Here is a 27,854-nt window from a genome sequence, read left to right on the forward strand (position 1 = left end):
AGAGACGAGAGCGCCTGGTGTGGGTGCTTCCGATTTCCGTCCGAGTGGGAAATCAAACCCCGTGATGACTTGTTCCGGCGCACCCTTCCTAGATGGGTTTACCTGAGAGTTTACTTGGCCCATTGAAACCAAAGGGGAAACTTCCTAGTTGATGCTGTTTCCTAGTCCCCCCTTTTAAAAAACCCAAAAGATTTATTAACTTTACAAACCGGGACTCGAGGTGGCTTACACAAAGTAAAACAACGCAGATAAATACCCAATGTTAAAACATATACAGTACAAGGTAATCTTTTGTTGTTGTTGTTTAGTCGTTTAGTCGTGTCCGACTCTTCGTGACCCCATGGACCAAAGCACGCCAGGCACTCCAGTCTTCACGTAATCCCTTAAAAGCAATTAAAACAATTAAAAAGAATTCTATTCAAACCGTAATTTAACAGATTTAGGGTTGTTGTTGCTGCTGCTGCTGCTGAGACTCCCGGTCATAACATGCCCCAATGAAATCAATTATGTGCTAACAGAATGATGTGCGGGAGACCAGGGTTCAAATCCCCACTTGGTCATAAAGCTCACTGGGTGACCTTGGGCCAGTCACTCACTGCCTTCCAGTCTATCCTCCCTCACAGGGTTGTTGTGGGAATTAACTGAGGAGGGGGAGAACCATGGTCGACAATGAGCACCTTGGAGAAAAAGACAGGATATAAATATAATACATAATAATAATAAAATAAACTTAATACTGATACAGAAGAGGAAATTCAGAAGGTGTGGATATGAAAATGTCAACAAGACCAAGTTTTCATCATCATACATACTTAGCAGGTTCGATGTGATTTTAATTTCTGAGTTTCATGTTTTGGCAAGTTCACCCTCCTCCCAATTGCCTTTTTACACGAGTGAAATAATCAGAAGTCTGACACAGGACCAAAGATTCCGTCAGAAATCATAGACTTCTGGTTGTTTTGCTCTGATTGTTTTACATGTTTTACAATGACACGGAATTTCTCTGCTCCCTCCAAGCTCCGTCTTTAGCTAAAACAAGACATCTTCAGGAAAATTGTACAGTACTGAGTGTTTTGCTTTCTCATTCAGAAAAATGAAAACAAATTCCTTGTCAGGGACACTATAAGGGGAGCTTATGCTTTTATTGTCGTTAAATCGCTTTGCGTTGTTTCCTGGGAAGCGATTCGTAAATAAAGTGCAGTACAGTAAATAATAAAATTGGGTGGGAGAGGAGGAGGAGGGTATTGCAAAATTAGCCGCCCAAATCCATGACACGATTTACTCCAAAGTAACCCCCTTCTGAGGGGACACAGGTGGCGCTGTGGGTTAAAGCCTCAGTGCCTAGGACTTGCCGATCGAAAGGTTGGCGGTTCGAATCCCTGCGGCGGGGTGCGCTCCCGCTGCTCGGTCCCAGCGCCTGCCAACCTAGCAGTTCGAAAGCACCTCCGGGTGCAAGTAGATAAATAGGGACCGCTTACCAGCGGGAAGGTAAACGGCGTTTCCGTGTGCAGCTCTGGCTCGCCAGAGCAGCGATGTCACGCTGGCCACGTGACCCGGAAGTGTCTCCGGACAGCGCTGGCCCCTGGCCTCTTAAGTGAGATGGGCGCACAACCCCAGAGTCTGGCAAGACTGGCCCGTACGGGCAGGGGTACCTTTACCTTTACCTTTACCTTTAACCCCCTTCTGAGTTCAATGGGGCTTAAAGGTCGGGCGAGGTAGAGGAAAACTTTCCTGCCCGCGATCCGCCATCGAAATCTTTTAACAACCGTGGAGGGGAAAGATAAGGGGCGAGACGTTTGCAGAAGCTGCCACCTCGAAGGGGTTAATGCAGCCTTCCCAGAATCCCGCGGGGTGGGCAAGATGGCCCCTTCCAGGAGCTCCTGGGGCTGCTCCTCGAGAGTAAACCTCTTTTCCGCCCGCTAGGCTGGAAGCCGCTGTGATTGTTGCTGCCGCTCGATTGCCTAGAGATGGGTAAGGACTGCGTGCCCGCCCGGGAAACAGCCCTGAGATCGTTTTCAAGCTGAATTGGCATTGGGGTTTTGGGGAAGGAACCGAACAGATTCTGTGTGTGCCAGCAACCAGTGGTTGCTATTATGGTCTGTTTGATTTTTTTACCCACCCTTCGCCCTCGTGTCCTAGAATGGTCCGCAACAATTTCACATAATTCCTGCTCCGCAGTTGTGAGAATTTGATCTTTTAGTGTGGCAGCACCTGTCCTCCCCTGCTCTTTGACATCAGACAGGTGCCTTCCCTATGCCCTTTTCAGCACCTGCAAAAACCTTGTTTTTAGCCTACCCGATGTTTAAAAGGTTTATGCGAGCTTTAAGCTGTTTTTAGTTTTGGCAATTTTATTGTTTTATCTTTTTTGTAAACAGCTTTAAGGGTTTTGATTTGGTTTTTTTACCATCAAGCTGTACTGTATATAAATTTTATGAAATAAACAATAAGTAAAGGTAAAGGGACCCCTGACCGTTAGGTCCAGTCATCCAGTCGTGGCAGACTCTGGGGTTGCGGCGCTCATCTCGCTTTACTGGCCAAGGGAGCCGGCAAACAGCCGGTCATGTAGCCAGCATGACTAAGCCACTTCTGGCGAACCAGAGCAGCACACGGAAATGATGTTTACCTTCCCGCCGGAGCGGTACCTATTTATCTACTTGCACTTTGACGTGCTTTGGAACTGCTAGGTTGGCAGGAGCAGGGACCGAGCAATGGGGACTCACCCCGTCACAGGGATTCGAACCGCCGACCTTCTGATCAGCAAGTCCTAGGCCCTGTGGTTTAACCCACAGTGGCACCTGCGTCCCTAAACAATAAGTAGATAACATTTAAATAGTTGGAAACAATAATCACATGAATATTGATGGAGAAAATAGGGGGGAACTCTGTTGCAACAGAAAAATAAAGAACCGCCTTGCTTTCACTGCATCCTGCCTACATCCATCCATCTCTGACCCATCGTGGACTCAGGGGACTCAGTCCCTTGGGGAGTTGGGCAGCAAGAGCCAACTCTCTATTTTCTGTATATTATTGCAAACTGCTTAGACTGCAAATTGCTGTCTGTTTTGCAAACTGCAAACTGTTTTGTTTTGTTTTTCACAATCAAGTAGCATATACATTTTGTTAAAGAAAGAAGAATAGTGTGGGTCCTAAAATATATATACAGTACACCTCAAGTGTAAAAGACTGGGGGAAGAGGTTTGTGTTCCGCCTTGATCCTAAACAGGCCTGTTTAACAGGTCCACTGCATTTTTGCTTTCTTCCAGATATGACCATGGAGACGTGGGACAGCCTCTATGCTCACCTGGCCTTCTTGTGGCTGAACAGATTCTACTTGTACTCTGGAGCGGTGTTTGGGATCAGCCTTTGGCTCTGCATCCAGTTTGTCAGTAAGACTAAAAAGCAGGTACTTTCCCCCACTGTTCCAGCATCTTTGGTGTTCTTGATGACCTTTCCTGAAGAAGGGGCCTAGCGCATGGTGGCTGCTAATGAACATATATTATTAGCACTATTCAGTATATATATATATATAAACAATTTTGGTTTACATAGAAGTTACAGTATAACCCCTTTGATCCGGATACTGCATGTACTGTAGCTACCAAATATTGTAGAAAATGACTTTGCTAACTTTCATAAATAAATTGGCACCTACATCCATTTAAAATTAAAAGTTATTAAGTTAGTACAATCCGCACATACATACTGTATCTAGATTGGGGATATCAAATGAAGAACATACACTGATAATCAAAGAACAAGTAAGTAAAAATTAAATATTATGTCAGTTTAATGTAAACATTTATTAAATTCTCAGTATCTCATGCATTCCAAATTGTTGCATACTGTGGTTTGTGTGTGTGGGAGGTGTTATTTCATTATTTGTATTATACATATGTAATAAAATTAAGCCAAACTTTGACTTAATTAATTTCAACTTTGTTGAAAGACTATGTAAGCTGCAGATGTATAAATTAAAAGTGGAAATGTGGGTCCCATGTTGCAGCCTGGGAGTCAGTGATGTGTCTTGGGTCTGGACTGGTTGAAGACTGATGCTTTAGGACTCCTACAGTTTTATATTTCTTATTTTGCAGAATAGAAATCAACTCAGAAAATCAAGCCTTCCCCAAATTGCTACAGAAGGGCTTGTAGGAGAGCAGAAAGGCCCCAGCACTGACAAAGTCCATGTCACCGGGGTGAAGATTTTTTTTGGTTCTCAAACTGGAACAGCAAAGGTCAGTGCTGTGATAAAACCAGTGAGATCAAAAAGTGAGTCTTCTCCTTTGGGTGGGTGGGTGGGTGTGGTGGTGGCTGTTATTGTTCGGGGGAAGGCACCCTGTTTGTGCTTCATTTCTCCTTTGAAATAAAAAATTGAAATTCCTCTGATTTAGACCATGGAACCCCTTGCAACCATAGATCACAAGTTCAAATCCCCACTTGTCCATGAAGCTCAATGGGTGATGCTTTGGGGCCAGTCACTGCCTCTTGGCCTAACTTACCTCACAGGGTTGTTGTGAGGATTAACCATGAATGCCACTTTGATCTCCTTGGATAAAAAGGTGGAGAATAAGTGCAATAAATAAACAAATACAATAAAAAAGTATTTACTGAAGACACATATACGCACTGCTGTGCTACAAATATCAAAGCAGTTTACAGCAATACAAACATAAAGACACAGAAACACACTATTTAGAAGCCACCTTATTCTTGCAGCTGTGATTCGTTTAAAACTGTTTTTAATTTTGTATTTTCAATTGTTGCAACCTACCCCAGGACCTTAGGGTGAAGTTCAGGTAAGAAATTGAATAAATAGTGTTATAATTATTTTCTTTTTCTCCTTGCAGAGATTTGCGTCGATACTTGCTGAGTCTGTTGCCTCCCTTAACTTGCCTGCCGAAGTCATCAACATGAAGGACTATGACCCCGAAGACTGTCTAGGAGACGAGGTTGGTGGTTCTCCTCCTCTGCTTCTCATTTTCTTTGGTGGGGGCCAGCATGGAGGCACACCTCAGGCATTGCCAGCTCTCTCCCTTAACTAGGCTCTTGTGCTGTTAACAGCTGTGTGGCAGGGGAAAGTTCCAGAAGTGCAACTTTTCCTGCCGGGTAGATGCAGTGTTGGATAAACAGCTTTCCAGGACAAAGTGTATCTGTAGAAGCCGTTTTCAATGTCCCATCTGTAGGAATCATGTATGGACTCCTCTTAGGAGTTGGCAACCTTCTAAGCTGATTCACACATGCATGGGCCTCAGGAAATGGGGAAACCTGATGAAACCCGCTTTCACCGACTCTGTCTTAATAGCATACCGTATTTTTCGCTCTATAAGACGTACTTTTTACCTCCTAAAAAGTAAGGGGAAATGTGTGTGCATCTTAAGGAGCGAATGCAGGCTGCGCAGCTATTGCGGAAGCCAGAACAGCAAGAGGGATTGCTGCACCTATAGAGCAGTGCGTCCTATGGGGCGAAAAATACGGTAATTGGTTAGTGAACTAAAACATACAATTGAGAAAACCCGTACTCCATGCAGTTAATATTTCTTAGCAGTGATTTCTACATTGCATGGAGTTGGACTCGATGGCCTTTGGGATCCCTTCCAACTTTACAATTCTATGAGGGAGAGGCGTAAAAATAATAACAGAGAATTTTTTCCCCATTTGGTGGGAATCTCTCCAGACAAGTAGCAAGAACATCTGCGTCTTCTTAGTTGCCACTTACACAGATGGGAAGCCGACAGAGAATGCCGTGTGGTTCTGCAAGTGGCTAGAAGAAGCATCCAGTGACTTTCGAGTTGGCAAAACATACCTGAAGGGCTTGAGATACGCCGTCTTTGGCCTGGGGAATTCTCTCTATGCCGATCACTACAACACAGTGAGTCCCTTTTGTCATTCCTGCTAGAATTGATACTGATAGCTGGTGAGAAACTGAGATGCGGTGGGTGGGTGGGTTACAGGAGGACATCTAGTTTGACCCATTGCCCTCCAAGAGCAGATTCTGCCGCTATGTGAGGCTTCCCTGGCACTTGATCCGGAAGCTGCCATTAGTGCAGAATGCAGCAGTACAATTGCTTACAGGAGTAAGGCCACGTCAGCATATACCACCTGTGCTCAGAGATCTGCACTGCTTGCCACTTTGCTTCCAGGTCAAGTTCAAGCTGTTACTATTCGTATCTTAAAGCCCTTTACAACTTGGGGCCAGTTTACCCAGGAGATCGTCTTACCCCATATAGGCCCCCTTGACCACTTCGATTGGTGAAACTGGTGTTGCCGCAGGTGCCACATAATACCCATTCCCCATTTGGAATAAATCCATCTTTTTGTGCAGCAGCACCTGCACTTGGGAACTCCCTGCCTATTGATTTCAGGTAGGCGCCATTGCTGTACTATTTTTGGCGCCTGCTAAAAGCGTTCTTGTTTAGACAAGGCTACCCAGATGTTTAGAAAGTTGCTGCGAGTTTTAATCTGTTTTTAATTCATTGTTAATTTGACATTTCGAAAGTCTTAAATTATTGTTGATTTTTCTTAGTGAGAATTTGATCTTATTGGTAAACCACTTGGAGGGTTGTTGTTGTGTTTTTTTTACAACCGAGCGGTGTATGAATTTTATGAAATAAGTAATGAAATAGTCAATGAGAAACTGAGAAGAGGGGGAGGGCTCAAGGGATCATCTATTCTGACCTGTTACCCTCAGAGAGCAAATTCTGCCCCTAAAGAATCTCCAGGGGATTCCTGTCCAATCTTCCCATAATAGTCATCTTTGACTTGTTGCTGGACCGTCCTGGCTTTTCGGACAGACCTGGTCGTTTTTGAACTAATACCACCTCACCACTTGCATTTGCTTTTACAATATATTTTGTTCTTTCTTTTAAATTGGGTCTATAGCAGGATTCCACCAGTGGGCCAGATCTTTAGCTCCCTACCCCCGGTTGGCTATTTTGACAAGGGTGGCAAGGTACATATTGATGGCTTTAGGACTCAATCACCTAAAGGTCTGCCTTCCCCAGGGCTGTAGCTCAGTGATAGAGCCCCTGCCTTGCATGCAGAAGGTCCCATGTTCAATCCCCAGCAGGATCTCCTGGTAGGTCCTGGAATGTCCCCCTGTCTGAAACCTTGGAGAACTGCTGCCAGTCAGTGCAGACAAAACTGAGCTAGACGAACGTCACGGTCTCACTCAGGCAGCTTCCTACATTGCTTACGCGCAGGTCTCTTGTGTTTCTGCCGCAGGTGGGCAGGAGCGTGGACAAATGGCTGTGGATGCTAGGGGCCCGGCGAGTCCTCTCCTGCGCCCTGGGGGATGCCAATGTGGTGAAGAGCAAGCATGGGAGCCTGGAGGCCGACTTTGAGGCCTGGGAGGCCAAGTTCCTGGCCAGGCTCCAGGTCCTCTGCAGAGGGGAGAAGGCGGCCTGCAGAGGGGAGTGTAAGAAGGGCAAGTGCCGCTCCAAGAGGAAGGCTGGGCAGGAGACGTCGTTGGAGCAGGAGCAGAGGGTGAGTAGGACTGGGAGTGGACAGTGAGCCAACAGTGTGATGCTGCAGCACAAGGAGCTAATGCGATTCTAGGCTGCATCAAGAGAAGTCCAGTGTCCAGATCAAGGGAGGTCATCACGGTCTCTCAACCTTACCTGCCTTGCAGGAGGCAGGTGGCGTTGTGGTCTAAACCACTGAGCCTCTTGGGCTTCCTATCAGAAGGTTGGCGGTTCGAATCCCCACGACGGGGCGAGCTCCCGTTGCTCTGTCCCAGCTCTTATCAACCTAGCAGTTCGAAAGCACGCCAGTGCAAGTAGATAAATAGGTACCGCTCCAGCGGGAAGATAAATGGCATTTCCCTGCACTCTGGTTTCCGCCATGGTGTTCTGTTGCACCAGAAGCGGTTTAGTCATGCTGGCCACATGACCTGGAAAGCTGTCTGTGGGCAAATGGCGGCTCCCTCAACCTGAAAGCAAGATGAGCGCTGCAACCCCATAGTCGCCTTTGACTGGACTTAACCATCCAGGGGTCCTTTACCTTTTTTTTTTTTTAAATCTCACAGGATTGTTGTGGGGATTAAATGAGGAGGAGGGAGAACTAAGTATACCACCTTGAGCTCATGGGAGGAGCAAAAGGTGGGATAGAAATGTAAAAATAAATAAATAAATCCAACCTAGTGGCCTTTTGTGGGGGTGGGTGGAGGAGAGCAGGGTGCTTTGGGGCTGTGTGGCATTTGCAAGCCCTCTTTTGTTTTCACAGGAGGAGGTGGCGGAGGAGGAGCTTTTTGAGACCACGAGCGAAGAGGATTCTGGCAGTGAAGAGGGAGAGGGTGCGAACCAGATGGTGGATGTGGAAGACCTGGGCAGAGTCATGGGCCACATGAAGAAAGCCCAGGTAACGGTGAACTCTTATTTTCAGCCCTGTGGCCGTGTGTTCTTGCTGGTTCATTTATTCATTTATAAAAATACTTGTATACAGCTGTTCCTAAATTATTATTAGCATTTGTTAAATTTTAATACCGTACTACATCCAAAGATTACAGGTGGTTTACAACTTAAGAACACAAAATGCATAATATAACAAAGACTATCCCCCCCCCCCCCCCGGCACACTTAAAAGAACATAGATTGTTTAACAGTCAAAGGTCTGGTTGAAGAGGAATGCGTTCGCCTGGCAGCTAAAGATATGTAATGAAGGCTCCAGGCAAGCTTCCTTGGGGAGAGCATTCTACAAATGGGGAGCCACCGCAGAAAAGGCCCATTCTCATGTTTCCACCCTCCAGAACTCCTGAGAAAGGGCCTCAGATGACAATCACAGGGATCTTAAGTCGGGCTTGGAAATCTAATCCTAGACCAGTGGTACAACACAGTTTGGCAGACTCCAATACAGTGGTGCCCCGCAAGACGAACGCCTCGCAAGACGAAAAACCCGCTAGACGAAAGGGTTTTCCGTTTTGGAGGCGCTTCGCAAAACGAATTCCCCTATGGGGTTGCTTCGCAAGACGAAAAAAATCTTGCATCCCCCCGCGGGGTTTTTTCGCTTTTTTCGCCCTTTTCTTATGCCGCTAAGCCGCTTAACAGCTGATCGCTGGAAGCCGCTTGACAGCTGTAGCGCTAATCCGCTAAGCTGTCAATGGGCTTGCTTCGCAAGACGAAAAAACCGCTATATGAAGAGCCTCACGGAACGGATTAATTTCGTCTTGCGAGGCACCACTGTATTAGAAAAATAATCTGACAAGTTCAAAATGATGAGAGGGCAAAAGAAGTGCGGCGGTTTTCATGCAATTTGATATGGTTTTATTGTTTACACTAATAACAAAGCATGTGGTAGAGAGGTTGTATTCAGTATATGGTATGGTTTGGCTCATATAAATTTGTTCTCCTTGGTACTAATGAAGATCCGATAAATAAATATCCCACTTCCATTTTTTTGATGGAAAGAGTTAGTAGTGCAGAAAGCAAGAAAGCAGGCCCCAACACTTTGACGTATCCCTGGGCTTGCCAACCTTTTGAGGGCCGCTTGGTAAATTTGGAATTCTGATAAAGGGGCCTGGGCACCAGTCACAAAATGGCTGCTGTGAGAGCGGGGTATATCACAAAATGGCTGCCTTTAAGAAGGGTGTTGACAAGCTGGAACATGTGCTGAGGAGGGTGATCAAGGGTCTGGAAACTAAGGTTTATGAGGAACGGTTGAAGGAGTTGTGTATGCTTAGCCTGGAGAAGAGAAGACTGAGAGGAGATGTGATAGCCGTCTTCAAATATCTAAAGGACTTTCTCAAGGAAGATGGAACAAGCTTTCTTTCTGCTGCTCCAGAGGGTAGGACCCAAACCAATGGATTCAAATTGCAGGAAAAGACATTCTGACTAAATACTGGGCAGAACTTTCTGAGGGTAAGAGCTGTCTGACAGTGGAACGGGCTCCCTTGGATGGCGGTGGACTCTCCTGCATTGGGAGGGCTTCAATCAGAGGTTGGGTGGCTTTTTGTCAGGGATTCTCTAGCTGTGATTCCTGCATTGCAGAGGGTTGGACTAGATGACCCTTGGCATTCTATTCCAATTCCATAACACAGAAAAGCCTCTCCTGATCCAGCAGGGTTCTTATGGAGAGCTGCAGACGTACCTTCATCCTTCTGCTCTAGGACCAACGCTAAAGAGAATGTTTGTGCCTTCCCTGAATTTGATGGGGCTGGCGATCAGTTTGTTCTGTTGCTCAGTAAGCCCTGTTGCTTCTGCTAATGAAGAAAGTGAGGCCTGGTTTTGCCATCCCTCTGCAGAGAGAGCGTGAGCTGGACCGAGAGGTCGAGAAGATGGGGCGGCTCCAGCGGAGAGGAGAGGATGCCTTGAGAGAGATGATCACGCCAGCTTTGCGGGATGCCCTCACGAAACAAGGTGATGGGGACTGCAAGGAGGCCCAAGGGGCAGGAGACGCCAGGGTGCAAGGAGACCTGGCGGTGGGGGGGGAGTGCATCTGTCCTAGGCTGAGGAGCTTGCCTTCTGTCCTTTCTAGCCTGCCTGGGCTAGAAAAATGGACACGATTGGCAGGAAAAAGCTGGGTGTGATTGGCAGGAATTGTCTCCAGGTTCTCCAGTCTCAGTTTTCCTCTCCTGATCAGCAGCCCTTGAACCTAAGGGGAGCTCTGCTGCATCAAACGATCCAGCCCAGCATTCTGTTCTGGCCAAACTAGATTCCCTCAGGGAAGCCCACTAGGTAAAAGGTAAAGGGACCATTAGGTCCAGTCGAGGCCTACTCTGGGGTTGCGGCGTTCATCTCGCTTTACTGTCCGAGGGAGCCAGCATACAGCTTCTGGGTAATGTGGCCAGCATGACTAAGCCACATTTGGCAAACCAGAGCAGCACATGGAAATGCCGTTTACCTTCCCTCTGGAGCGGTACCTATTTATCTACTTGCACTTTGACATGCTTTCAAACTGTTAGGTTGGCAGGAGCGGGGACCGAGCAACAGGAGCTCACCCCTTCGCGGGAATTTGAACCACTGACCTTCTGATCGAAAAGCCCTAGGCTCTGTGGTTTAACCCACAGCGCCTAACCAGGCGCAAATGCAGTTGTGGCATCTTGCCCCTGTTGGTAAAAGGTGCTTGAAAATGGATCCTTTTGAGGCGCATGCCCTTTTCTGTTCTGGTTGTTGTATCTCTCTTTTCTCAAGCAACTGTGCCAACCTCAGGAAAGTGAGATTGGATATTTGCAAATATATTGTGAGTTTGAGAGCTTCCATCCTAATAAATAATAATAATAATATTAATGATTTTAATATTTGTACCCTGCCCATCTGATTGGGTTGCCTCGGCCACTCTGGGCGTCTTCCAACAAATATAAAAACATGGTAAAACACTGTAAATTAGAAAGCTTCCCTATACAGGGCTTCTTTCAGAAGTCTTCTACAGGTTGCTCATTTCCTTGACATCTGATGGAAGGGTGTTCCAAAGAGTGTGGGTGCCACTACCGAGAAGGCTCTCTGCCTGGTTCACTGTAGCTTCACTTCTCGCACTGAGGGAACCGCCAGAGGACCCTCAGAGGAGGACCTCAGTGTTTGGGCTGAACGATGGTGGTGGAGATGTTCCCTCAGGGATAATTCTACATTCCAGGGGTCACTTGGCAGGGTTGGGGTTAGGTGCTGCTGTTGCTGCCGATTCCCACACCCTCTGACACTGGTTCCCTTATGAGCAGCCTTCAGGGTTGAGCCCATGCCGGTGAATTTTACCTTTGTATGGTAGGTTCGTTTCTTCACATTCTCCCAGCCTTCTCTGTTTTCCATCCAGGCAAGCAAATAGGCATTTCCAGAGTTCAAGGACCTGTTTCCAGCCAGGCTAAAACACAGGATGAGGGTTGGTTCAGGCTCCTTTAGCCATGTGTTTCTGCTAGATCTCCTTACGCTCAAGAAAAACAACAACAAATCTCTCTTCTGATTTCAGGCTACAAGTTGATTGGGAGCCACTCTGGAGTGAAGCTCTGTCGGTGGACAAAGGTATTTAATTTCCTTCCCTGGGTGGATTCTTGAATCAGTGAAGGGGAATGTCTGTGGCCCTCCAGACCACTTTGGCACGGCCAAGAGGTCAGGAATGGCGGGAGCTGTGATCCATAGATGCTCCTCATCCCTTCCATTGTGCCCACCTTTTTAAGAGATGCCTTTCCTCTTCCGCAAAGGCCTCCTATAAATAATCTCTGCTAGTTGGATGTGTTTTGATTCCAGTGCATTTTTAGCTTTGGGGATTTTTGTCTAACTGTATTGCTTTCTATTTGCCTCCCACCAGTCGATGCTCCGTGGGAGAGGCGGCTGTTACAAGCACACCTTCTATGGCATTGAGAGCCACCGCTGCCTGGAGACCACGCCCAGCTTGGCTTGCGCCAACAAGTGTGTCTTCTGCTGGAGGTGAGAAACTGGGTAGGGGTTGGGGACACAAACCAAAGCCCGCCCCATCCCCCCTGGTCCAGTCCAGCATTCTCTTTTCCTGCAGTGACCAACCACTTGCCTCTGGGAAATCTGCAAGCCAGGCATGACTGCATCGCCCCTCCCCTGTGGTTCACCTTTTGAGTACCTTTTGAGCTGGAGATAGACTGCTCCTGCACAGGGAGGTTTGCATTTAGCTGCCATTGCTGGTGGCCCTAGCCAGGCCACTCCTCTTATGATGGTATCTTTTCCTTTTGGGGGAACGACCCAGAAATGGGTTTTTGTGGCATCAGAGTTGTCGCCATTTGTAAAATTTCCTGTATTAGCAGCCAACTGGTTTTCAGTGGGTGGCCAAGTTTTACATGGGAGAGAGAGAGAGAGGATGTGATCGACTCCTCTTTGAAGAAAGACTGCAACATTTGGGACTTTTTAGTTTAGAGAAAAGGCAAGTAAGAAGCAACATGATAGAGGTGTATAAAATTATGCACGGCATGGAGAAAGGGGATAGAGGAAAGTTTTCCTTCCTCTCTCATAGCACTAGAACTTTTGGACATCCAGTGGAGCTGGATATTGGGAGATTCAGGGTAGATAAAAGAAATCCATTCTTCATGCAGCACAGAGTTAAACCGTGGAACTCACTGCCACAGGAGGTCACCAACCTAAATAGTTTGAAAGAGGATTGGACAAATTAATGCAGGAGGAGAAGGCTATCAATGACTCCTAGCCACAATGGCTTTGCTCTGCCTCCATATTAATGCTTCCGAATACCCGTTGCCAGAAACAACAGGAGAAGAGAGTGCTTTTGTGCTTGAATCCTGCTTGCACGTTCCCCACAGGCATCTGGTTGGCCACTGTAAGAACAGGATGCTGGGCTAGATGGGCCGTTGGCCTGATCCAGCAGGTCTCTTATGAATCTGTGGCCACATGCACACTATGGCTAGAAAGCACTATGATACTACTTAAAACTGTCTTGGCTTCTCCCAAAAATCCTGATAGCAGGAGTTTGTTAAGGGTGCTGAGAGCTATTAGGAGGTCCAATATTCCCTGCACACAGCTACAGTTCCCAGAATTGTTTAACCATCCCTTTTCACAGGGAAGCCTGGAATTGTAGTTCGGAAGGGGAATGGGGATCTCTCCCAACAACTCTCGGCATCCTTAATGAACTACAGCTCCCAGAATTCTTTGGGGGAAGCCATGACTGCTTAAAGTGGTATCATAGCGCGATGTGAATGTGGCCTAAATCTTGCTGTCCACTAATGAGGACAGAATGCTGAAAACCTGCTTTGATTAATTAAGGCTTTTCTTATGAATGGAAGGAGGGGTGCCTTATATGCGTGGGAGGTAGCTTTCTACAATCTATTCACAGTGACCATGGTGTAGTGTATATTTAATTTGTATTAAATTATTTTCAGGCACCACACAAACCCTGTGGGCACGGAGTGGCGGTGGAAAATGGACCCTCCCGAAATGATCTTGCAGGAGGCCATTGAGAACCATCAGAGCCTGATCAAGCAATTCAAAGGTACTCCAGGGGCTGCCTGTGCTCTTGCTCAGTGCCTTGCAATCCCAAGGCAGCATCTCCAAGCAGGAGTGGGAGAAGCTGCCTGAAACCGCTGCCAGTAGGCCATGTTCGTGTTGACATGCAGAGGGTCGCAACGCCAGCTGGCTAGCCCCAGTTGGGTCGCTCCCATCCAGCCATCCCGCTGCAAAGACCCATCGGCCTCTGACCTGGGCTTCAAAGCCAGGGCACACTATTAGCAGATCGAACTGCGCACACAAAATAGGTGTGAGGCTTGTGAAAGCATACTACAACTACAGAGTTATTAATCATAAATCAGGACAAAGAAACATGTTGTCTCTCTCTTCGTCTTCTCAGAGAGACAGAGAAAAAGCTATACACACAACGGAAGTTCCCAGCAAGCTGTGCTGGAATGTAAACAGACATGTGACACGCAACAGTTCCACACGTCTGCTCCTTAAAGTGGAATGGAAATCTCAGCAGTTTGAAATTCCCCAAGCGCCTGGCGCGTTTTGCTACTGGCGCAAATCCACATGGAGATTTCTGGGTGCCAGGTTCTTACTCCTCCCTCCCACCCAGTTGTCAGCTTCTTTCTCCCAGTCCCTCAGTGGGTGGAGCTGTTTAGGCTACATCTGCACAAGCCCACAAACACCCCTCTTCTCCTCCGTTTTGCAGGCGTCCCGGGCGTGAGGAACGACCGTTTTGAAGAAGGGATGGAACCCAAGCACTGTGCCCTGTCGCTTGTTGGGGAGCCAATTATGTACCCCGAAATCAACCGTTTCCTAAAGCTGCTCCATCGCAAGAACATTTCAAGCTTCCTCGTTACAAATGCACAGTTCCCAGAGGAAATCAGGTGAGGCCCGGAAGAGAAGCTGCTTTTCTCGTTATCCTTCCGTCTCTTTCCCTTGGTTTTTCCTCCCAAGAGCTCAAGATGGCATGCGGGGTTCTCTGCCTCCCCATTTCACCCTCACAGCAGCCCTGTGAGGTAGCTTAGGCTGAGAGACCAGAATTACAGTGGTGCCCCGCTAGACGAATGCCTCGCAAGACGAAAAACCCGCAAGACGAAAGGGTTTTTCGGTTTTTGCGACGCTTCGCTAGACGATTTTCCCTATGGGCTTGCATCGCAAGACGAAAGCCCATAGGGAAATCTCGGGGACCTTTTTTTAAATGCTGGCGGTGGGGAGCAAAGCCTTCCCCCCCCTCCGGACTTCAGAAGAGGTCCAGGAAGGCCGGCGGGGGCGAAAGGCTTTGCTCCCCACCGCCAGCATTTTAAAAGCGGTCCGGGATAGCAGGGAAGCGCTTCCCGCTATCCCGGACGGCTTTTGAAGGCAGGCAGGGGGGGCAAAGACTTTTGCCCCCCCTGCCTGCCTAACCGGGGGCTTTTAAATCGCCCCGGGACTGTCCGGGGCGATTTAAAAGCCCCCGGACGGCTTTTGAAGCCTCCCCCCCCGCCCGGCTTCGGGGCATCATCCCGATGCCGGGCGGTGGGGCAGGAACGCCTCCCCCAGCCGCCCGGCTTCGGGGCATCGTCCCGATGCCGGGCGGTGGGGCAGGAAAGCCTCCCCCAGCCGCCCGGCATCGGGGCATCGTCCCGATGCCGGGCGGTGGGGCAGGAACGCCTCCCCCAGCCGCCCGGCTTCGGGGCATCGTCCCGATGCCGGGCGGTGGGGCAGGAAAGCCTCCCCCAGCCGCCCGGCATCGGAACGATGTCCCGAAGCCGGGCGGCCGGGCGGGAAAGCCTCCCCCCCCCCGCCCGGCTTCGGGGCATCATCCCGATGCCGGGCGGTGGGGCAGGAACGCCTCCCCCAGCCGCCCGGCTTCGGGGCATCGTCCCGATGCCGGGCGGTGGGGCAGGAACGCCTCCCCCAGCCGCCCGGCTTCGGGGCATCGTCCCGATGCCGGGCGGTGGGGCAGGAAAGCCTCCCCCAGCCGCCCGGCATCGGAACGATGTCCCGAAGCCGGGCGGCCGGGCGGGAAAGCCTCCCCCCCCCGCCCGGCTTCGGGGCATCATCCCGATGCCGGGCGGTGGGGCAGGAACGCCTCCCCCAGCCGCCCGGCTTCGGGGCATCGTCCCGATGCCGGGCGGTGGGGCAGGAACGCCTCCCCCAGCCGCCCGGCATCGGGGCATCGTCCCGATGCCGGGCGGTGGGGCAGGAAAGCCTCCCCCAGCCGCCCGGCATCGGAACGATGTCCCGAAGCCGGGCGGCCGGGCGGGAAAGCCTCCCCCCCCCCGCCCGGCTTCGGGGCATCGTCCCGATGCCGGGCGGTGGGGCAGGAACGCCTCCCCCAGCCGCCCGGCATCGGGGCATCGTCCCGATGCCGGGCGGTGGGGCAGGAACGCCTCCCCCAGCCGCCCGGCATCGGGGCATCGTCCCGATGCCGGGCGGTGGGGCAGGAAAGCCTCCCCCAGCCGCCCAGCATCGGAACGATGTCCCGAAGCCGGGCGGCCGGGCGGGAAAGCCTCCCCCCCCCCCGCCCGGCTTCGGGGCATCATCCCGATGCCGGGCGGTGGGGCAGGAACGCCTCCCCCAGCCGCCCGGCTTCGGGGCATCGTCCCGATGCCGGGCGGTGGGGCAGGAACGCCTCCCCCAGCCGCCCGGCATCGGGGCATCGTCCCGATGCCGGGCGGTGGGGCAGGAACGCCTCCCCCAGCCGCCCGGCATCGGGGCATCGTCCCGATGCCGGGCGGTGGGGCAGGAAAGCCTCCCCCAGCCGCCCAGCATCGGAACGATGTCCCGAAGCCGGGCGGCCGGGCGGGAAAGCCTCCCCCCCCCCGCCCGGCTTCGGGGCATCATCCCGATGCCGGGCGGTGGGGCAGGAACGCCTCCCCCAGCCGCCCGGCTTCGGGGCATCGTCCCGATGCCGGGCGGTGGGGCAGGAACGCCTCCCCCAGCCGCCCGGCATCGGGGCATCGTCCCGATGCCAGGCGGTGGGGCAGGAAAGCCTCCCCCAGCCGCCCGGCATCGGAACGATGTCCCGAAGCCGGGCGGCCGGGCGGGAAAGCCTCCCCCCCCCCGCCCGGCTTCGGGGCATCGTCCCGATGCCGGGCGGTGGGGCAGGAACGCCTCCCCCAGCCGCCCGGCATCGGGGCATCGTCCCGATGCCGGGCGGTGGGGCAGGAACGCCTCCCCCAGCCGCCCGGCATCGGGGCATCGTCCCGATGCCGGGCGGTGGGGCAGGAAAGCCTCCCCCAGCCGCCCGGCATCGGAACGATGTCCCGAAGCCGGGCGGCCGGGCGGGAAAGCCTTTGTCCCCCCTGCCTGCCTTCCCAGGGGCTTTTAAATCGCCCCGGACAGCGGAGAAGTCCTCCGCTGTCCCGGGCGATTTTAAAATGCCGCCCGCCAGAAGAGGTCGGGGGAAGGCTTTTTCCATAGGAACGCATTAATTGATTTTCAATGCATTCCTATGGAAAACCGTGCATCGCAAGACGAAAAACTCGCAAGACGAAGAGACTTGCGGAACGAATTAATTTCGTCTTGCGAGGCACCACTGTATTGGGGAAAGGTTCAGAAAAGGCCAGCCAGAGGGATCAAGGGGATGCAGTGACCCTTATGAAGAAAGCTTGCAGTGTTTGGGACTTTTTAGTTTAGAGAAAAGGTGAGCAAAAGGTGACATGATACGAGTTTATAAAAGGCATGCATTGCATGGAGGAAGTGGATAGAGAAAGGATTTTCTCCCTCTCTCCTAATACCATGTTGGAAGATTCAGGACAGGAAAAAAGGACTTCAGGAGGGGAGGTTGATCTTGTGTTCAAATCCTGCTTGGGAAGTTTCCTATTGAGGCATCTGGTCAAGCACTGTGAAAACAGGATGCTGAACTAGATGATGATGATGATGATTATTATTATTATTATTTTATTTATTTATTCCCCAGCCACTCTGGGTGGCTCCCAACAGAATGATGATAACGATGAAAAAGTGGTAAAACATCAACCATTAAAAACTTCCCTAAACAGGGCTGCCTTCAGATGTCTTCTAAAAGTCAGATACACTAGTACCTTGGGATGTGAACGGGATGTGTTCCGGAGCCCCGTTCGCATCCCAAGCGGAACGCAAGATGCGATGGTGCATGCGCATCCCGTGTTTCGCCGCTACCACACATGCGTGTCACATCATTTTGAGCGTCTGCGCATGCGCAAGTGGCGAAACTTGGAAGTAAGGCGCTCCGTTACTTCCGGGTTGCCGTGGAGCGCAACTCGAACGCGCTCAACCTAAAGTGCATTCAACTCAAGGCATGACTGTAGTTGTTTATTTTCTTGACATCTGATGGGAGGGCATTCCACAGAGCGGGCGCCACCACCGAGAAGGCCCTCTGCTATTGGCCTGATCCTGCAAGGTTTTTCTTATGCACTCATGCCTTGCTGAAATGTTTCCTTGAGCTGTGACAATTTCTCTTCCTTCCCTGGATATGTCCAGGAACCTTAGACTTTTGCATGTGTGGAATTTAGCTTACTGTACGAAGCATCCATCACTCCACCTGCTTTTTGCTGCAGACATGTGGCCCCCAGCAAGTTAATCAGGAGGGCATGTGGCCCTTGGGTTAGAAAAGGGTTCCCTGTCCCTGCTTTAGACTAGCTCTTTTTCCTTTGCGAGGGAGGGGGAAATGTATCTTGATTTTTCTTTGGCTGCAGCGTTCTAAACTCTCTTGGGGCCTTTCCCCCCCTTCCCTTCCCCTCCTGCCGAAAAGGAGCCTCGAACCTGTGACGCAGCTCTACGTCAGTGTTGACGCAGGCACCAGAGACAGCTTGAAGAAGATCGACCGGCCTCTCTTCAAGGATTTCTGGCAGAGGTTTCTGGACAGCTTGCAAGCCCTGGCAGAAAAGGTACCCTGTTCAATTGTTGTCATTCCCTCCCACCCTCCGTTGCTGCAATAAGGTAAGTGAAAGGTTGTGATCAAACTGAAGGCATTTGGATTCTCTAGGCTCAGGTTTTATTACTCTTATTATTAAATGATTATGCATTTTTATCCCACCTTTCTCCCAGGGTGGCTCAAACGAGTTAAAAGCAGCACAGATACAACAGAAAAAGCTAAAAACATATAAAAGGCAATCATTAAAATGTAATTAAACTCTAATAGGATTAAGACAATATAAAAAAATAAAATTTTAATACATAGTGAAAACAGCACAGCCTTATTAAAAGCCCTTTCCTTAAAAAAACAACCAGTCCACAAAGGCCTGTCGGAATAAAACAGTCTTCACTTGCCGGCAGCAGGACAAGAAGGGAGCCAGTCTAGCCTCTCTAGGAGGGAGTTGCAAAGTCTGGGAGCAGCCACTGAGAAGGCCCTGCCCCGCATCCCCACCAAGCGTGCCTGTGAGGGTGGCAGGATTGAGAGAAGGGTCTTCACCAAATACCTCAGAGCCTGGGCAGGTTCATATGGAAGAATATGGTATTTCAGATAGCCCCCCCACCGCTCCGTGTCAGGCCTGGTACAATATTTCATATTTGCTAGCATTGCCTTTTTAGACCCCAGGGCAGGCATAGGCAAACTCTGGCCCTCCAGATGTTTGGGACTACAATTCCCACCATCCCTGACAACTGATCCTGTTAGCTAGGGATGATGGGAATTGTAGTCCCAAACATCTGGAGGGCCAGAGTTTGCCTATCCCTACCCCAGGGTGACTAAGGATTCACCCCCACTCCCAATTCTTATTTATGTTCAATTTTGTTTATTTAAATGTTTATCAGCTACACTCTCATATAAAACATCACAATTCTATTAATGTACCCTTAACAAACTATCATTCCCATAATTATTTGGGGGAAGCCATAAGTATCTAAGTGCATGGTGTTAGTGGGACCGAAAAGCTCACTATCTGCAGCTTTCGAAATGTGGTCAGATAACGGAATTCTGTAGTGCAAACAGTTTTGATCAGGGCTATACAGTCCTGACTGTCACCTTCTTTTTGTTGTTGATGTGGCGCAATTTAATTTGAACCCGTTTCCTTTTCCCCCTATCAGCAACAGCGCACTGTCTATCGGCTAACGCTGGTGAAAGCCTGGAACGTGGAGGAACTGAAGGCCTACTCTGACTTGGTGTCTCTTGGCAAACCGGATTTTATCGAGGTTAAAGTGAGTTGTTGATCATCAGGGTGGCATTGTCCTTCTCATAACAGACTTCGCCACCACCTCCACCCTCCCTGGGTGCAAATTCAGCCTACCAAAACAACGAAAGTTTGCACAGCTAACACTTTGCAGGGATGGTTTGCATGGGCCTGGATCCAGAAATCACACCAAAATACCCAAAGGGCACGTTGGGTTTGGCTGCTCTTGTTTGCACTTCAGACCTGCCTTTGCAAAAATAGTTTGTGGGTTTGTGGAGGGGAGAGGGGGATCTGTCACTGCTGGCAGAGTAGAGTCTCCCTGTCCAACAGCAGTGTGGCTGACCTGCTTGTTCCTGGTTTCAAGGGATGGGAGAGGGCTGTCACCTTTGTGTCCCTGCTTATGGCCTTCCCCGAGGCATGTGGTTGGCTGTTGTGCTGGGCTAAATGGGCCTTTGGTCAAGGCTTCCCCCAAAGAATTCTGGGAGCCGTAGTTTGCTACTGCAATGCGCTCTATGTGGGGCTACCTTTGAAGGTGACTCGGAAACTGCAATTAATCCAGAATGCAGCAGCTAGACTGGTGACTGGGAGTGGCCGCCGAGATCATATAACACTGGTCCTGAAAGATCTTCATTGGCTCCCAGTACGTTTCCGAGCACAATTCAAAGTGTTGACCCTAACCCTTTAAAGCCCTAAACGGCCTCAAAGGTCCAGTATACCTGAAGGAGCATCTCCACCCTCATCATCCAGCCCAGACACTGAGGTCCAGCGCTGAGGGCCTTCAGGCGGTTCCCTTGCTGCGAGAAGTGAGGTTACAGGGAACCAGGCAGAGGGCCTTCTCAGTAGTAGCGCCTGCACTGTGGAACACCCTCCCAGCAGATGTCAAGGCAATAAAAAACTATTTTACTTTTAAAAGACAAGGCCCTGTTTAGGGAAGTTTTTAATGTCTGATGCTGTATTGTTTTTAATATTCGGTTGGAAGCCACCTAGAGTGGCTGGGGAAACCCAGCCAGCAGATGGGCAGGGTATAAATAAATAAATAATAATAATAATAATAATAATAATAATAATAATAATAATAATAATTTATTTTATTTAAGGGGGCTGAGAGGTGTTAGGAGACCCCATCCCAGAACAACAATTCCTAGAGTGGTTTAACTGTCAATCCTTGTCCCCAGTGAACTCATGGAATTGTAGCTCTCTGAGGGGCCTCCTAACTCTCAGTGCTCTTCACAAACTGCAGCTCCCAGAATTCTCTGCAGCAGGGGGTGGGGAGCCAGGGCTATTTAAAGTGGTATTGTACTGCTTTAAATGTGTAGTGTGAATGTGTCCACTGTTCTCCAGCCAGGCCCAAACAAGGAGGATGTGATGCAGGGCTGGTGAGAGGTGTGGCCTGGGAAGAGTGGGTGTAGTGGACCACTTGCATCCTGGACTGGTTGGACACAGAGGAATGGTGGGAGGAACCAGCTGGGGAACCTCCAAGGGAAGAAAGCTCAGAGCCCGGGGAGTGGTGGTGGGACAACGATAAGTGACCAGAGGGAGAAGGAAGTGTCAAAAGCTGAAGAGGCAACATGGTTTAATGAGAAGGGAGAAAGAATCTGTGGCAGAGCGAAGCCCAGACTCGGAGGCAGAAGCTGAATCAGGGGAGGAGGGAGGCCAAGAGGCAGAGAGGAGTCTGGCTAGTAAAGACTCCTAGGTATCTCCCCCTTCTTCTGCTACAAGCTCCGCCCCCCTCCTGGTCTCCCAGAACCATAAGAGGCATGAAGAGGGCAGAGGATAGTTTGGCTTCACACAAGTGCAGTCTCTGATTGCTAGGAAAAAGCCCTGGAGAGGCGGGAACTTAGACGGCTGTTGGAAGATGGGGATTTTGAGTCTTGGCAACTGATCCATGAGACAAGGTCTACAGAGATGAACTGCTGTGCTCATTTGGCCTGGCACTCTACTAAGCCTGTGTAGATTATGTTCTTGCTAATAAAGAGAAGTCCAACTTGGAACGATGTGATTTAGTGCTGGCTCGCATGTGACGCCCAGACCAGTTTCCTTATCCCTTCCTCTACAGACCTGAAACGTTTCCCTCTTTCTCTGACAGGGTGTGACCTACTGTGGAGAAAGTTCAGCCAGCAACCTCACCATGGCCAACATCCCGTGGCACGAGGAGGTGGGGCACTTTGTCCAGGAGCTGGTCGACCTTCTCCCGGACTACGAAATCGCCTGCGAGCATGAGCACTCCAACTGCCTCCTGATCGCCCACAAGAAGGTAGGCGGATCCTTATTTTGCCACCATTGATTTGAACTCTCGACCTCAGGTTTCTGATCCTTAAGCTTGCGAAGATGTCATCAGCTTATAATTTTGTTGTTTGCTTGCTGCTTTTCAGTCGTAACACAGTTCAAAACGCTTCATGGCAGTGACAGTAAATCAATATTTACACACACAGAAACAAACATCTTTCTGTACTTCTTAGCCACGTGTCAACGGTGGTTGTACCCTGCTGAGATGGGAAGGACTGGGTTGCTTTCTGTTGCTGGCAAAATGGCACTATCCTAAATAAAATCCATTTATTAAAAAAACAACAACCCAAACATCTCACCAATTAAAACAATATTGTAAAAACTACAGCAGATGCAAACGTCGGGAAAATGGTAGATCAAACAAAGGCACAAATAGTGTTTAGAAAATGGTCAAGTGTAGTCACAGGGGAAAGGAACTGATAAGTATTTACCTCTCCAAGGAAGGGAGAGAACGTCTCATCCTGACATTGATCAAAATCATCAATGGGGAACTTTGGTGTACCCCAACCTGGGCAATATAATTTTGAATCTGATAATGGAATTCTGTAGCACACACAGTTTTGATCAGGACTTTGCAGTCCTGACTGTCATCATCTTTTTGTTAAAACAAAAAAAATTCCTTCCAGTAGCACCTTAAAGACCAACTAAGTTATTTCTTGGTATGAGCTTTTGTGTGCATGCACACTTCTTCAGATACACATCTTTTTGTTGTTGATGTGGCAGAGTTTAATTTGAACCTTCAAGCTTGTGCCAACAGAGCTTGCTGTGTCTGGTTTGATCTATTGTTCTCTGTCCCGTTTTGTTTTGTTTTTAATTAAAAAAAACAATTTTTCTGGAGGGGGACGATCAATGGTTCATGGGTGTGTGTGTGTCTTTCCTTTTGCAGTTCAAGATCAGCGGGGAGTGGCACACCTGGATCAACTACGATCGCTTTCAGGACCTCTTCCGCCAGTACGAGCAGAGCGGGGGAGCCAAGACGTTCACCTCGGCTGACTATGTTGCCCCGACTCCTCAGTGGGCTGTCTTTGGGGCGAAGGAAAGGGGCTTTGACCCAACGGACACCCGATTCCAACGGAAGAACAAAGCCAAGGACATCTCGGGGTGTTGACACTCTCAAAACAGCAACAGCCAGAACTCCTTTTAGAGCCGCAGTCTATAGACAAGCCTTCACCTTCCAGTTGATTTGAACTACAACTCTCATCATGCTGGCTGGGGAATGATGGGAATTGTAGTCTCAAGAACACCAGCTTGGTTTAAGATCATTTCAGGGAGATTTTAGCATTTACATTAGCCTCGGAAACCTTTGCAAGGAGGTCTTTGATAACCACCAGACAAATCTGAGGCGGGTTCTCATCTTCTACTCTACTCACTGATGAGCAATATGCTTTCGAAGAAGCAGGCAAGAGCAATTTGTCATTTTTGAGCAAAAGGTAACCGTGAAAACTTTGTGCTTCTCCCCATGTGGGGGCAATAACTGCACCTCGTTCTGTTTGCAGTCCTGGAAACCCAGTGTTGCCTTTTTGCCTTCTCACTTGATCCCTTTGGTGTGGTCAGATTCCTGCCACATAGTCAGTGGTTCCGTGGGTTTCTCTGTGCGAAATTCGCAATCCTAAACATTCCCCAGTTGCATTTCCGCAGGTGATTTTTTCCAAGTTTTATACAGCACTGTGGGATGGAGGGGAGGTAGAAAGATCACAGACCCCACCAAAATGACCCTTGCCATGCTTCGTTCTTCCAGATTGTGGATGGTGGAGTTTGTCCCAAAGGGGCTTGGGCGTCTCTCCAGACTGGGGCCCTGCAGGAACATGAGGGAACTGTGTTTCTGGTGTCACGCCTGAAGCAAGAAGCCCTTGAATTCTACGCTATCTTTGGGGTCTCTGTTCTTTGGGTAACCTGGCTCAGCTCTCAGGAAACGGAAAACAAAGTTGCCTTAAATTTGGGTGCTGGCAGCTTATCAAAGGTCTGTCTCGCTTAACTGGATTCTGCCACACTTGATTTGGTTTAACAACCATGGTGTGCTTACACCAAGGCAACATTCACCCCTTACATTTAGATCAGCCCTACATATAGAGCTATCTGGCTAGCTTTAAACTAGCCATGCCTTCCCGCAAAGCATTCTGGGAGCTGTAATTTGTGAAGGGTCCTGAGAGTCCTTAGGAGACTCTCGTTTCCCCTTAGAGAGCTATAATTTGCAGAGTCCCCAGGGAAGGGGGAATTGACCATTAAACAAGCTCCAAGATGGAAAGCCTCAACACCCTTAACGAACTACAGTTCCCAGGATTCCTTGGGGGAGAGAGAAGCCATGACTGTTTAAAATGCTTTAAATATATGGTGTCAATGTGGTCTCAGTCCGTTGCTCCATTTGGAATTCTGGACATTGTAGTTTTGGGTGATCGTCTGCAGAAGCTTTCCACAGGACTCGTTTCTGGCTCCCATAGGGAGGGAGCTTGCTTCTGTCTGTGTTTCAGACAACCACCGCCTGAGCAGGGATAAAAACGCTTTCCTGTGCTTCTGGTAGATGAGATGGATTTTGGAACATTTCTTTGTTAATGGAGGTCATTATATATTTCCTCATACCGAATTGTAATTGGCTGCACAGATTTCCCAGTAAGTTGCCTTAGGCTGTGCTGCATTAATGTGAAATCCCCCTTTTGGCCAAAGAGATCAAATATCTGCGGCTACAACCATAGGATCCTCATGTGTGGGTCAGGGAACATTTTTGAAACATTTGCTTCAGTTGCTCAGGCACTGGAAGAGGCGAGCAAGTTTAAAATGGAATAATAGCTCCTTGCTTGTTCTGCCAGGTCAGGGGTCTGCAACCTTTAAGACAAAAAGAGCCACTTGGACCGAAGAAAAAAAACCTGGGAGCCGCAAAACCATTGCGACATTTAAAACAGTGGGGAGTGTCGGGGCAAACAATGCGCCTCCTCCCCTCGCTAGTATCTGCCCCGGAGCCGCGGCAAAGGTGTAAAAGAGCCACATGCGGCTCCGGAGCCGCGGGTTGCTGACCCCTGTGCCAGGGGATGGGGCTACCACAGGAAATGTTTGGACTCTGGGCCTGATTTGTCCCACCAGGCCTCTCCCATTTACCCTATGAGGCCATTCTGGATGGGCCACACCCATATGACATTAGGAAATGATGCGGCTCCCTGCTGAAGGCGGGATTTGTAGGAACTGCCCATCAGCAGATCATCTGCAGCCGCCTGTTCCTTTGCTTGTGAGGTTTGATTTCAAACCACTCAGGCAAAGTAAAATGAGCCACCTGACGCCATTGAGGTGGTGGCTGAATACAGTAAAAACTATTAACCCATCTCTGGCTTGTGTTATTACTCTCCCAAATCTGAACACATTTCTGTCTAGGAATTGCGCCGTGCGAAAAATGGATTTTCTGCAGCAATGCCATGTTTTGAGGTCCCCTTCTGGGTCTTGTCCTCTGTTATCTACCACTGTTTGATTTTATTACACTGGTCTTTTTAAAACAGATATTGCGTTACAATTTCCCAACCCTGTGAGGTAGGCTGGGCTGAGAGGCAGTGACTGGCCCCTCACGGTCACCCCAATGAACTTAATGGCTGAGTGGGAGCCCTGGCTCTCCATCCATCAGGTGCTCAAAAACTCTCGTTTCACCCCCAGTTCAGCGTTCATTCACGCTGTTTGGAATATGACGGGCATAAACGACAACCCGGATTTCTTCAATAAAAAGGCTGTTCCTTACCCAGCAGGAAGGATATGGCACTCCCCAGGGTCCAATTAAGTTGTTAAAAATTACGCATTTGGCCTTTCCATTTTTTATCTGCCTTTAGCTAAAGCTAACTTTTGATATTGCTGTTGTGGTAAAATGATAAAACCTTTACAAGCTGAGATAAAAGAGGCCCAAATGCTGCTGCTTGTTCGGTGGTAACTCTCGTTCCAAAAGCGTTCAGTTGGGAAGTATTCTTTGCAGGGGCGGCACGCCAGGATTTTGGCAGCAAAAGGCGCAAGAAAGGGTCTTTTGTGCTAGGGCGTGGTTCATACTGAAGGCGCGTACGTACACTGACATTTTCAAAAAGAAAACGGACAGGAAACGGCCTTATCTATATGGTGAGAAGCGTTTCCTGACACATAAACGCACAAGCCCTCTTTACATTCCCGAAATGCCTTACAGCTCACTGCTTTCAAGCCAGTGGGTCGACCAGGAATCTTAGTCTGCTTCATAGCTGCAATTCCTTTCGTATTCAGAAATGAATAAGCTTTTTTTGGGGGGGGGGGGACATTCGACAAAGGTGTATAAAATTATACATGGTGTATAAAATTCTGGGCCGTTTAAGGAAGCTGAAGATTCAGATCTGACAAAGGTAGTTACCCTTTTCACCCAGGTACATGTGCAAAATTTGCTCCCATGAGATGCAGTGATGGTCACAACACTGGATTACTTTGGAACACGGGTAGGCAAACTAAGGCTGGACCCAATCGCCTTCTCAATCTGGCCTGCGGACGGTCCGGGAATCAGCTTGTTTTTACATGAGTAGAATGTGTCCTTTTATTTAAAATGCATCTCTGGGTTATTTGGGGGGCACAGGAATTCGTTCATATTTTTTTTCAAAATATAGTCCGGCCCAACACATAGTCTGAGGGAATGGTGGACTGGCCCACAGCTGAAAAAGGTTGCTTGACCCCTGCTTTGGAACGTAAGAAGGGCCTGTTGGATCTGTCCAAGTTCTTACAGCAGCCAAATAGATGCCTGTAGGAAACCATCAAGCAGAATCTGAACACAAGAGCGCTCTCCCCTCCTGTGGGTTCCAGCAACTGGGATTCAGAAGCATCATTGTGCCCAACTCTGGAGGCAGAGCATGGTCAGTGCAGCTAACAGCCTTATATCCTCCACAATTTCATCTAATCCTTTTAAAAAGGCCATCTAGGTTTGTGGCCACCATCTCAGCCTCCAGTGGGAGGGAGTTCCACTGTCCATTCGCTGCGTGAATCTTCCTATGTTCCTCAATCTCTTTGAGGGAAAAAGAGATATAATCTCGGAATATTTTAAAATGAGGGATGCTGGTGGGGCCCAGGTCTGGCTGGAAGTCACACCCTCAGATTCCAGAAACCCCAGGGGGTTGAGACTGGTCACTCCTGAGAGGGAAAAGCACTTTGTGCATGCTCAGAGACTGTTACTGCTAAACATGCACAGCAGAAGGTTTGAGAGGAGCTAAGCCCTGCAGGTTTTTACCTCCCATTTTGTGCAGCGTTACCTGAGGCTGCATGATTACTCAGGAGTAAATTCCATCGGGGTTGAAATAGCAAGACTGATTCGGTGCTTATACATGTATATAGCCCAAATTTGCAAGCTCCCAAATTCCCAGGAAGCCACTGGCCTCCCGCTTGGAAAGCCTGCGGGGACAGGAGCACTTCACACGTGCTCAGAGGCGGTGCTGCGTTTAGTTGCGACTCTTATCTCGGGGACTCTCCAGAAAAATGGATTTCGAGGTTGGAGTCCCACTGGGTGTATATGTGGAGCAGCAAAGAAGCTGCTCTGAGCACGTTTAAACTTGCAAGTCAGCGAATTTCAGATCAGGGTGTATTTCAAACCAGAGCACATTTACGTGATATGGCCACGAAGCTTGCTGGTCTCCGAACATGTGCAGAGCGCCACGCTTTCGCCGCTTGAAAA

At 49.4% G+C, this 27,854-nt stretch overlaps 1 protein-coding gene across 1 annotated transcript; it reads left to right on the top strand.

The window, feature by feature from the left end:
* Nucleotides 1-1,818: 1,818 nt before the first annotated feature.
* On the top strand, nucleotides 1,819-25,706 carry LOC309357344 (S-adenosyl-L-methionine-dependent tRNA 4-demethylwyosine synthase TYW1-like). The gene is made up of 17 exons (XM_081889471.1): nucleotides 1,819-1,971; nucleotides 3,264-3,403; nucleotides 4,092-4,232; nucleotides 4,845-4,946; nucleotides 5,672-5,866; nucleotides 7,219-7,479; nucleotides 8,218-8,352; nucleotides 10,232-10,346; nucleotides 11,887-11,939; nucleotides 12,226-12,344; nucleotides 13,775-13,884; nucleotides 14,557-14,734; nucleotides 18,568-18,703; nucleotides 19,842-19,952; nucleotides 22,011-22,178; nucleotides 23,097-25,014; nucleotides 25,231-25,706. Exons 1-16 carry the CDS (start codon nucleotides 1,968-1,970, stop codon nucleotides 23,316-23,318), a joined length of 2,190 nt encoding a protein of 729 aa, XP_081745597.1. The 5' UTR covers nucleotides 1,819-1,967; the 3' UTR covers nucleotides 23,319-25,014; nucleotides 25,231-25,706.
* The last annotated feature ends 2,148 nt before the right edge of the window (nucleotides 25,707-27,854 follow it).

Source organism: Podarcis melisellensis, assembly GCF_964234715.1.
Source record: "Podarcis melisellensis genome assembly, chromosome: 15".
Classification (NCBI taxonomy): domain Eukaryota; kingdom Metazoa; phylum Chordata; class Lepidosauria; order Squamata; family Lacertidae; genus Podarcis; species Podarcis melisellensis.